The sequence below is a fragment of the Crocuta crocuta genome, unplaced genomic scaffold (assembly GCF_008692635.1).
Source record: "Crocuta crocuta isolate KB4526 unplaced genomic scaffold, BGI_CrCroc_1.0 scaffold256, whole genome shotgun sequence".
In the NCBI taxonomy this organism is placed as follows: Eukaryota; Metazoa; Chordata; class Mammalia; order Carnivora; family Hyaenidae; genus Crocuta; species Crocuta crocuta.
Genome location: NW_027530999.1, coordinates 1910151 through 1922878, shown reverse-complemented (window position 1 = coordinate 1922878; position 12728 = coordinate 1910151). Strand labels below are relative to the sequence as shown.

Sequence of the window (12728 nt, the reverse complement as noted above, 5' to 3'; positions counted from 1 at the left end):
AGATATATAGGGCAAAGTATGGGAAAGGGCACAGAGCCCTCTCCAAACATGCCATTCTCCCCAAATCTCCCCAACCTGGAAGCTCTCCTAACCCTGTCCTTTGGGGACTTATGGAGGCTTCATTACCTAAGCATGATTGATTAAACCATCAGCCATTGGCAATTGATTCACTCTCCAGTCCTTCTCCTGGGAGATCAGGGGGGTAAGACTGAACATTCTAACCCTCTAATCACATAGGTGGTTCTCCTGGCAGCCAGCACCTATCCCTAGGGGTGGTCCCAAAGTCACCTTATAATCTAACAAAGGACACCTTTATAGCTCTTATCACTTAGGAAATTCCAAAGGTTTTAGGAACTCTGTTCCTGAAACAGGGACAAAACAAATATGTATTTCTTATTATAAATCACAATATCACCTCCATTCTTTGGTTATATGGGATAGTACCATATTATATTTTATCTATAACTGTCATGGGGAAGACAGCTATTATTGATATAGAATAAGTTCTAGAAACTAGCCAATTATCTGCAACTCCAAACTCACCATTGTCCCTCACTCTGTCACCCATTTTGAAGCCTTCTGGGTTTACGAAATGCAGAGAATATACATATCTAGACCAGGGTTTCTCAACCTGGGCACTATCAATACTTAGGGGGTGGGGGTTGGAATAATTCTTTGTTGTTTTGTGAGGGTGACTTCTGTCCTGTCCAATGTAGGATACCTGGCCTCTGCCCTCTAGATGTCTAGCATCTAGCATCTCTCCAATTGTGACAACTAAAAATGTCTCCAGACAGTGGCAGAACCAGACTTTATGTAGCTTTGAGTTTGGATGCTATAAGATCCAAAAATTCTAAGCAAAGCTTGGAAGCAATGAAGTCCTTTGCATTGCATTGGGAGGGCGAGGGTAAAAGGAAAGAAACAAAAGTGAAGTTGAAAATCTAGATAGGAAATAAAAGGTTCCGATACTTGTCAAATGTCTGCCATATACAATGTCCTCAGCACTATGGTAAGAACTTTACAAAAATCATCTCATTTAATCCTGACTAAAACCATACTCCTAAAATAATAGTCAAATTTTATCAAGAGTTTACAATGTTCCAGGCACTGTATCATATTAAATATTTTACATGAACTCACTCATTTAATTACAGCAGCAACCCCACATTTTAGGTACCACTATTATCTTCACTTTTTGCAATCATGAAACTGAGCTCAGAAAATAAAATAATTTTCCTAAAGTCACACATTCACTACTAATTAGGTCTGAATAAAAATCGAAGTCTCCTCATCTCATCCTGCTGTTAAAGAAGAAAATATGACAACATCCCCTTGAGAGGATGAAAAATCTAATTCTATGAAATATTTATCCTCTGATGGCACGTTTTAGTGCACAGGTGAGAATCCATGCCGTTCCATCATATCCCAAGAGCTGCTTAGGATCAAAAGGCCAATGCACACAGAATAGAATTATCTGTGATCCATGGGGAAGGTCAGGGCTATGTATTCAGCACCAGTTTCACAGAATAGAGACTAAACAGATAGAATGTAGGCTAAAAAGGGGCAGAAGACATGCCTGGAACTGTGATTTTTGAAATCCCCATAATTAGCACTTTAAATTGAAGGATATCTATGAGACTTTTGCTGAAGCTACCTATAGACCAGAGATTCAGACACTCTTATGATTGACGAAGTTTAGTCACTTCTCACCAAAACTGAATTCTAGGACAGCCCAGGGTACCTTAGTGCAGAAATGAAAGGAAGAGTGTGCCCAAAAGGAGCCTGAACTAAGCATCAAGAAGAAAAGCTTGGAGATGGAATCTACTCCTTTCCAATTGCTGAGAAAGAGGATCATAGCAAAGGGCAAGGGCAGACCAGGTGTCTGACTTACTCTAGGCCTAACTGGATACACTGTAAACTGGGAAGAGGGGTGCCTCCATGGTTTAGCCATCTGGGTATTGACTAATCTCAAGGCTCCAGATGGCTTGTATTTAGTTAGTAGACTTCCTAGGTCCTTTTAACTCTTCTACTCCAAATCAGGCATAAATGTAACAACATGGCAGTTCTGGGGAACACAGGAGAGGAACATTTCTCTCTGGAGGGACCTGTGTCTCAATATCGAAAGAATCATCAGTGCACAGCAGAGTGTGAATGCTGTTTTCCTGTCTCCCCTCAAATAATTCAAACAATCCCACTTGCCAAGATCAAGCAGACAGTAGATTTTGTGAGATTTTTGGGGATTCACCTTTTTTTTTTTAGAAGCCATGATAAGGAACATGTCTCAAAAGGGAAAGAAAACAACATCCCAACTAACTCTCTCTCATCTCTTCTATCCATCATCTATATCTAAAAAACTCAAAAGTTTGAACTATACTTGTGGACAGGAGAGACCCAAGGCTTCCAGTAGGTGATCTCTACATTCTCTCAACATGGGGTCCCTGTCTTCTTTTCCAGCACAGAACACAGACCCTGGCACATCACATAGCAGGCCAGCTTCATCACCACATGCAGGACATTCGTTGTTTGAGGACACGAGAAACACTTCCATCTGACTCTAGAACCAAGAATATCTATGTTTCACATGAGCAATCTTTATGTTTTTATCTCATGGCCATGGTGGGCTTGGGATGCCCTGGCTACTAACAAGTTTTGAGAGCAAATCTGTGGTCCTCTCTGTGGAGGACATATCTTTACTCAAAGCCTCATTAGCTTCATTCCTGGTCCCACTGTATCAGCCCATCCTTGTTTTATAATCTCTTCCTGTTTCTAATGATCTGTCTTGTATCATTTATGGGTTTTTTTAATTTTACTTATTTTTGAGAGAGACAGAGACAGAGAACAAATGGGGGAGGGACAGAGAGAGGGAGACACAGAATCTGTGCCTGAAGCAGGCTCCAGGCTCTGAGCTGTTAGCACAAAGCCCAATGCCGGCTCAAACTCACGAACCACAGTATCATGACCTGAGCCAAAGTCAGATGCTCAACTGACTGAGCCACCCAGGTGCCCCTATTATTTGTTTTTGATGCCTGTGTCTAGCATGCTATCCAGCACATTAGCACACTCAACATTGATTGGATTTCATTAAATTTCTAACCCCTCTCTGAAATAAAAACCCTTCTCTTTTTATAAAAGAACAAATGAAGAATAAACCCTTTGCTTGAGGCGATCCAGAGAATTGATAGCCTCTTTCCTACCATTATTTAAAAAACAGACTGGCCAGTGAGGTTACTCAGCCAAACCACCCCCTTCCCACTGCCCTACCCCCACTTCTCCCCACACGTTTTATGTTTAGAGTGAAGGTCTGCCACTGTTTACTCCATACATTCCCAGCAAAGCATGTCTAAGCAAAGCCCAACAGGTAGTTTCTCAAAACTTCTGTCCACCATCAGAATAAAAATAACTCCAGTGATGTAAAAGATTCTGGAACTGAGAATCTTCAGTCTCAGAAATGAAAATTTTCAGTCGCTTTTCAAAGAATTGTAGAAAATATGAAATTCTGGATCTTCATCACCATGTCAGGGGCACAAGTGAAGTCACCAGCATGCAGGCTTCCTTAGCTAGGAGAGGAAAGGTCATACCAACAAGCCCACTCCATAGTTTTCAATACTAAAGCTAATTTAAGGGATGTGGGAAAGCAAAGAAGGCTGTTAACAAAACCCAGGATTGAGAAGAGGTGTGGGAGACTATGTCTTCCACTGAGTGAGCACCTCAGAGGTTTGCAAGGTTTATATATTCTTCTGTTAAACACAAAAAAAGAATGACTCAAGGCCATGGTAAAAACACATATATTAACATATTTTGGTTGGTACTTAAGTGTCTTGTGTACATAAAATTATTACTCATATGTTCCTTTATGTTATATATCATGCAGAGTCTAAAAGTTAAGTCTTTCCTATCCCAGACCTCCCACTAAAACAAGAATGCTGTAAAATGCTGGGATTTTTATCTTTTCAATCTATATTATATTTTCCAAATAAACATAGCTCACTTAGTAAAGTTTCCATTTGCTGAAACACATTCTGTGTATCCTAAACCAATCAGAGAAAATGATTCTTCAAGCATGTGATAAAATCATAAGGTCATTAAACCTTCACTCCCAAATTCATACCAGCCTCAGGAATGTACACATGGCTATCGTTTGAGCCATAGAAACAGAAACCTGGAATCCTAGTGTGGGATTCAGCATAATGTCAAGTCTCCTGGGACACAAAAGCAAGGACCATAACATAAAAGCCATCGAACAGCACTGCCCCTGTGAAAACCATGTAACTAATAATTTTGCCCTCCTTAGAAGTATCATACTTTAATACGTGGCACCTGGTTAGAGACTTTAGAAGATCATGTGGACAATGTGATATTCCCATAAGAAAGTATATAAATGAAAATTTATTGAGGCTTTAGGCATATTCATCATTTACTCTTCACACAAACCCTGTCCAGAGGGCTGTTAACCCCTTTGTACAGATAAAGTTGATTCTGAGGAGCCAAGTAAATTGCCCATAGATACACAGTAACCAGGTCTCCTGAACACAACTTTGGCTCATTACACACCTCATGCATTGGTTATGACGAAAGAAGGATCCATCGATAATAGAAGTAAATGAATGATTGACATGTGGCAGAGTGAGTCTGATCTATATAGAACATGCCTTATCTGCCCATTCCAGAAAACATATTTGAGACCCTGATGGTTTGAACCGTTAATAAGGAGTATTAAACCTGTACTAGGTCCTTGCTAGACAGTCTCAAAAGTACTTTATATCAGGATGCCTGGGTGGTTCTGTCAGATAAGCATCTGACTCTTAATTTCACCTCAGGTCATGATCTCATGGTTCCTGGGATCAAGCCCTGAATCTGGCTCTGCACTGACAGCAAGGAGACTACTTGGGATTCTCTCTCTCCCTCTCCCTGTGCCCCTCCCCTGCTTGTTCTCTCTCTTTCTCAAAATAAATTAAAAATTTTTTTTAATACTTTACATCTCATTTTACTTGAATGAATCTTACCTAGTGACAGAATTATTGTCATTTGACTGACAAATGTTTCTTCAAAAAAAATGTTTTAAGCCAAATCAATCCACAAGAGCATAAGAAAAGAAAAACTCCATTTTTAGTGGAATGCCATTATTAAGATCATTTCAATACTTCGTACTAATAACTACTGAAACTACTACTATAAACTGTCTTGGCACAAATATATACAGAAGCCTGATAGACTTATGATCTAAATTGGCTCTGTTCGAATTCAACCACAAATGGCTTGTCTGTGATGGCATTAACACTTGGCTTCAGAAAACATTTTTAAAACTATAAAGACAAGAGGCAGCTTTGAAGAAGAAAAAAATAATGATGGTAGGTATCTCCATCCTGCCTTAAGCTCTTTTGATCCAAAAGGGGTCCAACTGGTAGAAAATTTGTTTCATGGAGTCATCGGCTAATTTTGTACTAAGTTGAAACTCACTGAGAAATTCTTCTTTTTTGGAAATACTTTCAGACCCTTAATGTTCTCGTGCCAGCTCTCAGCTATGCTCATATTTATGAGTGTATCTGCTGTACTCATATGTATGAGTGTACTCATACTTATTCTTAGTTGGTTACACTGGAAGGTGTCAACCAGCCCTGCTATGAGAACATTACTTTAAGCCTGGTTTACGATAAATACCCACATACTCAATCTTCATTCTTAACTAAGTAAGAATCTTCATGCTGTTTATAGTCAAAGAACCCAATGATTACAACACTATAAACAAAGTAAGGGAAAAGAATAATCTAAACCTACACTGTTAGCAAAACTCATTCCATTTCTTTTATATTTCTTCTCCTATGAAATCTACAGGTCTAAATTGTTCTGGAAATGCAGGATCCTACCCTCAAAGCTTCCATCAATGTACCTCAAAATTCAACCACTCCCCACCTCATTTCTTTTCTCCACATACGGTTGTGTGAGTTGTGCACTGCACAACCTTTGGGGTACCAGTCACATTGTAAAAAGTCACAGATGTGAATATTTGTAAGCACAATTTATAAATTGATAATAGCAGTAAAATATGTGAGGTTTTCCCATAAAGTAAGTGTATTATGACAATTTTTCAACAGAAAAATAATAGTGTTCCAAAGAAGGGGCATAGCTGTCTAATTCACACCAAAACATTATATAGATTAGCAGTGATGTTGTCACAAACCGATTCAATTCAGAAAAATTGGTTAATCATTTAATAATATTATGTTTAACAATGGGAAGGGATTTTTTTTTTCCTGTTGAAACGCAATTATGCTAAAGAGGGGAAAGAGTTAGCTAAAGACTCACACATCTCCCTGGAAAGTGACTTAAATCACCGTTGGGGTGGCCAGCAACACAGATGGCAAAGAATTGCACAGAGTGGAGCAATAAGCAAGACAGAGTTCATTCACTCTTCAAGGGAGGAGAGGGGTCAGCCCCCCATTTCTGTTAGGTTGGGCCTTTTAAGGCATTTTGAAGGATGTGAAAGGGTTGCAGCTATGCCCCTGGTGGTGGGGGGTTGTGGGGGGCAGGGGTCGACTCTTGGCCAGTAGAGCAGGAGGCAGCAGGTTTCTCAAGGGGCTCTGACTGGGGCTTATCTGTGATGTGTGTTGTGGTCAAGCTAGAGAAGAATATGTTTTGTAGTTGGGGTCAATTTTTTAAGAATGTAGGGCCCTATGATCTAGAAAAACAAAGAGTTGGGGCCAAGTGCAGACACCTGTGAGATTTGTCTGTAAGGCTGGCTGGGGTGGGACGGCGGGAGGTGGTTTGAGTAGATTTCTTTCAATCACTTTTTTCCTAACTTTTCAAAAAACCAGTTTTGTCACTGCTCATTGACAGACCAAGGAGAAAGGGTAACAAAGATTTCATCTCCTTGAAGACTGCTTTTTAAATTAGAAAAAGTGTGTTCTAAAGTACATGCAATAATAAAAACTCAAAGTTCGTTAATTCCATCTGTATGTAGAGAAGCAAGGAAGAAAAAGGACATGAAGAGGGAACAGAGGGGAAAACATAGAGTGAGGTGAGGAGTCAGGACAAGGCAGGGAAGGAAAAGAGACAAAGAAAGAAATTCAAGGACATAAGTATATAAGAGGAAGGGAGAGACATGTAGAAGAGATATAATCAGAAAGATAAGAGAGGGGAAAGATTAAAGGAAATATAGTATAAATTATCAGATGAGCACTGCTTGAAGAGTAAACTCATTTGGTTCTGTTGTATTTTTCCCTGGTTTATGGAAAAAGTTACTTTGTCATGCCATCATGCTCACTGAGCATGAACAATTCATCACGGCTCTTTAACTAGTCAACATCTTTACCCTTTCCAGGATTCTTTTCCAACAATTCACCAGGTATAGCTGTTTCCTTGACTACTATAGCAAGGTGAACAAGGTGACTTGGCTGAGTAAAGTAAGCCAAGCCAAAAAGAGAATAAACTACTTTCCCTGACAGAACTGGTAGGTTTTGATATTACATGGGCAGCCATGGATAGACAAAAGACAGAAATTGACATTCTGATTCCATAGAAGAGTGTGTTTGGTAGGGAATAATTAAAATTCATCATGCTATAGTAAAAAGAATCCACTGGAATCATCCAAGTCTAATTAATAATCAAACTATATATGGGTGAACTATTTAGGTCCTTCTGATTCAAGTACCTAAAAACATTGTTTTCCTTACTGTGTGAGGTCTTGGGGTTTCTGGAGGTACTGGTTTAAATACAAAAAGAATAATCATCATGGTTATTTCACATTAAGGTGACCTCAATATCTTATCCCCTCCTAGTACCAGGCATACATATATACACGGAGAAAGTATCTTCTCGTGACAGGTTGTCTCATTTTCCACAGTGCTCCTATATACCTAAGTGTGGAAAAAATTTTGAAGAATCCATGTCCCTGGTGAATGTTGTCATGGAAAACTTCAGGAAGTATCAACACTTCTCCTGCTTTTCTGACCCAGAAGGAAACCAGAAGAGTGTCATCCTAACCAAACTCTACAGTTCCAACGTGCTGTTCCATTCACTGTTCTGGCCAACATGTATGATGGCTGGGGGCGTGGTGATCGTGGCCATGGTGAAACTCACACAGTACCTCTCCCTGCTCTGTGAGAGGATCCAACGGATCAATAGATAAAAGCAAAGGGGATGAGATCATTTTCTTTAAAGCTCAAATACTGTTTCCTTTCATTCTTCACCAAAGAACCTTAAGTTTGTAATGTGTAGTCTGTTATGAGTTCCTTAATATATTCTTATACGTAGAGCAATAATGCAAAAGCTGTCCTATATGCAAACATGATGTCTTTATTATTCAGGAGAAGAAATAACTGTTTTGTGTTGGTTGGTTGTTTTCATAATCTTGTTTTGATACTGGAACTAGTAGTTCCTTCTCTCGTTCCACCAAAACAGGGCTCAGTCATTCATTTGCCAAGCTTCGTGGAGGAATGTAGACAATATCCATGTGATAAGGTCTGTGTTCTCAATTGTCAGATCTCTTGAAGATATTTCTGCAATATTTTTCATCATTCATTGTTTACTAAAGCTGCAGCCAAAAATGTTCTTTCTTTTCTTACTCAAAACTGAGCCCTGTAGCAAGTGAAGGGACCAGATTTCCTAACTAAAGGATGTGAACCATTTTCCTTATATTTCTACCATATCACTGTAAAGAAGGGCAGAAACCCAGACAGTTATTTCTTTTTTATTATTTTCTATTCATAACTTTAGATTTTTTAACTGATTTCCAAAAATAAGCTGTTTTCATCAACCGATTCTGTAATCTCTTCCTGTGATTTGAATAGAAAATGAACAGAGCCCTTTTCCATTTAAGACCCTGCTACTGTGTGAGGAGATAACACTTACAAAGAGTTCCATTAGCTGTGAATTGACTGAATGTTGAGTAGGTACACCACTGCAATCCAGGAAAGTCTACATCACTAAGATATTTATGTGAAAGTCTTTATTCTATCTCAATTCAACTGTTAGATGGTAAAATTAAGATCCTACTTCCTGGGCAAGACTGGTGGACTGATTTCAATGGGTAAATCTATTGTGGCAAATTAACATATTGGAATGTTACTCTTTGGGAATTTATGTTTAACTTAACGAGTGTGTAGTCTCTCTTTCTGACAAGTGTTCCCCATTGGGATTTTAAAACTATGTGCACAGAATATTTGTCTCCTCTACATGTTTTATTTTTCTATTTACAATTCTCTTATTTTTTGCTAGATTTTACACACAGAGTAGACTCTTTTCCTAACACACACTTAAAATGAATAGCAGCTCTAAAGGAAGACTTTGTTCACAATGCCATTTACTTATTGCGTTGAGGGGGGCAGGGTGGAATGAGGGATTGGTTTTAAACAAAAACATTCCATCTTTTATTTAACAACAATATCAAAAGGGAAAGGCAAACATCTATCTTTCTCATCTATATTTAAGTACCCTTTTGTAATGTAGTATCAAAGTTTTCTAGAAATTGGGAAATTTTACAAAACATATTTGTGGAATGAATAGTGAAACTAATCTGATGAAGTGGAAAATATCCTGTAATACTGTAATTCATAGTTTGACTTTCCATAAGCACATAAATCCTTAGGGTATAATCAGGACTTCAAATGTGTAAACAAAATTTTAAAAAGAAATCCATGACATCAGCAAGATTTGAATACCTCTTGTGTTCTGTGCTAAGCTGACAAGCCCATGGTGGTCCAAAAACCTATGATTCACTACATTTAAGGTATTTAAAGAGATTATAAAGAAAGTTCCTTTAACATCCAAACACATACCACTTTTAAGCAATATTATGAATATTTGGAAAATTCGATTCCTACTCGACTTTAAAAACATAATTCTAAAGATGATAGAAAAATCTTTTGACTATGGAACTGAAAATTTACAAGCTTCAGTGTTCCTTGAGCTTCCCTTCAAGTAATCCAAAAAAGATATTTTTTCAGACTTGTTATTAAAAATTCCCAACTAATGTTTCAGATAAGAATGAAGAAATCTCAAAATAATGACGCCAAAATGAAGTTAACTACTGTCCTCCTAAATTCCAATAGAGCAACAGCCCCTTCATGTAATTTAAATGTATACACAATTAAATGTTCACTATTAAAGGAGAATGAACTGGGATTAATAATAATGTTTTAAATGCTTTACATGGGTTAGCTAATTTAATCTTTATTACAACCCTATTAGAGGGAGCATTATTACTTTCCCATTCTATAGAAGGGAATGTTGAGGCTTAGAGATATTAAGTAACTTCCCCAAGGATCCACAGATACCAAGATGGCGGAAAGCTGAGAAAATACTCAGTCTGTAGCTTCTCCATTATAGTAACCATTTCCATGGCTTTGGGGTATTTTTGATAAGACTGAAGAATGCTAAAGTTTGGAAAGGATTATAGGTGTAAAATGTAAAGAAACCACTGAGCTAGAAGTCAAAGATGTCAAAGACATGGGGACTAGGTGACTTCAGGCTTCTCGATTAATCTCTTGACTTCTTTAGTTGTAAGATCAGAATGTGAGACCAGCTCACCACTGAGTCCTCTTTTAACATTAACATTTCATCCTAGGTATATGGAAGGAAGAATGAATACCATTCTCCATCCTTTATAGCACAGATCTGATCCTAAAATAGAATCTACATATATTTGTCCACAGATTAAAAACAGCCTCCCTGCAATATTCCTTGTAAGCCACATGCCCCCCTTCTTTAGGGCCCAAAACTTTACACCTTCCAGAAGCAGAGCTGAGTCTCCACATTACTCAACAAAGATGATATACCTCGCAGAATATCTGTGCTTCCAAATCACTTTCATCAGCCAATCGGCATATCCTGTCTAAAACTTTATTGATTTCAAATTCCCTGAGTTGCAATTATATTAAAACCCAGAAAATGGTAAATACACCAGTGACTGCATGCAAATAGCCATAATAAAAACTATGATTCTATAGAAAGCCCCTGATGAAGTGCTGACTGATCATAATGATGGTATAGGCAGTCATAAAATACCTCTTACATAGGCCACGTGACATTTAGGGTTTCAGCACGTTACTCTCTTCTCATTGCTGTAAATAACCAAAAAAAAAAATGATTATGCATGGCATTTATATAACAAATATTATTTTCAATATGTCAAGCCATAAACATCACATTTCAGTGGGTAAAACATCTTGACACTGTAATCATTCCACTGACATTAACAGAGAGATCTGTTAGGACAGCAAAATAATATGAACCATTGATGCGAGTTAAAACAATAATTTTAAAGCGACGATTTGTCATTCACAAGCACAAATAAATTTCCTCCCCTCCCCTGCCAAAATACTCAACCAAACAATGCTCCAGCAAGTAAGGGAATTTTTGTCCTGCTGAGGAAAAAGGAGGTGATTAAAGGTTGGCCATTGTTCCTCCTTTTCCCAACTTCTACTTGTTTCCCCTTCTCTATGTAAAACATTCAGTAAGAACAATCTCATTGTTCTGCGGTAACCACTCCAATGTATGTGCCATGTGAGAAGTTTGACTCAAGGAACAAAGTTTCAGAACTCTTCTGAAGAATGTGTCAGGGTGAGGTGCACAAAAGAACTGAGAGATGACTTTTTAGGTAAATCTGTTCCACCCTTCTATAATGGCAACAACTGTAAGGAATAATACAAAGTATACAACACTGCCGTCTCTCCTAAGAATGAGTCTGCAATCAAACAGAAGGGGTCAAGACAACGTATATGAAAAAATATAGGGAACAGTTAGGTCTCTAATTCACATCCATGAGCATAATATCTACAGAGGGTTCATATGACGCTGACTTGGGATGTATATGTAAAATGCCTAGCACTGTATATAGCATATACTAGATGCTTACCAGGTGGTGATTATTACTATTAATAGCAAAATGTAGAAGTAGTATTAATAGTATTAATTGTATAACCACTAGTAGTACATATAGTCTCTTAGAGCTAGAATAGCTCAAAAATGTCGTTTTGCCCAGAACTCACAGCAATGCATAAATCCCTTTTACAACATCCTTAGCAGGGATCATCTAGTGATAGGGAGTTACTAATTGAATCCTGCTAGCAGTGGGATAGCTTACCAATTGAGAAGACAATGCTGGAAAGTTTTCCTGATATCAGTTTGAAATCTGCCTCCCTATAATATCTACCCACTAAATACACACAAAATCAGATCGGTAGTCCCGTGTCACTAACTTATCCTATTAGTGCTATTTTACTAAAAAATGGAGGAAAGAGCAATTTTCATTTGCTTAGAATATAAAACCATGGAAAATCGCACATTCAGCCAGGATTATGACATAAATGAAAATTTATAAATGACATCAACTTTAAAAGGTTAATAATATACCTATTAGAACCTACACATTCATAAATGAATTGAACTCATGAGCTAGCTCAACACTCTATGCCCATGTGGATTTTAATCCCATACCACCTCTCAAGTAATTTCATTGTCTGAAATTCTACATTATGTTCTTATTCAACTCTGTGACGCTAGACTAAGTTACCTAAGTAACTGGATTACTTAGGAGCATAGATATGTTCCTAACAAGATGCTGCTATAATTATGCCATGGGTTCGCTTTGGCTAAGGTACCATTCTCCAGTGCAAGGCCAAGGAACTGGAAGGAAATGTTGATTGGTGAACTCCAGCAGTGACTTATGAATTAAGTGCTTCATTTGGGTAGGAAGAGAAGTTGTTCTTTCAATATAATCACCTAATTGGGGCTTC

At 38.0% G+C, this 12728-nt stretch overlaps 1 protein-coding gene across 1 annotated transcript in view; it reads left to right on the top strand.

Annotated features, from left to right (window-relative positions):
* Positions 1-8122, top strand: part of KCNMB2 (potassium calcium-activated channel subfamily M regulatory beta subunit 2) — a 33148-nt gene extending 25026 nt beyond the window's left edge. Inside the window, exon 4 of the mRNA XM_077770587.1 lies at positions 7838-8122. Within this exon, the coding sequence (XP_077626713.1) occupies positions 7838-8122 (285 nt within the window). The remainder of the gene's footprint in view (positions 1-7837) is intronic.
* The last annotated feature ends 4606 nt before the right edge of the window (positions 8123-12728 follow it).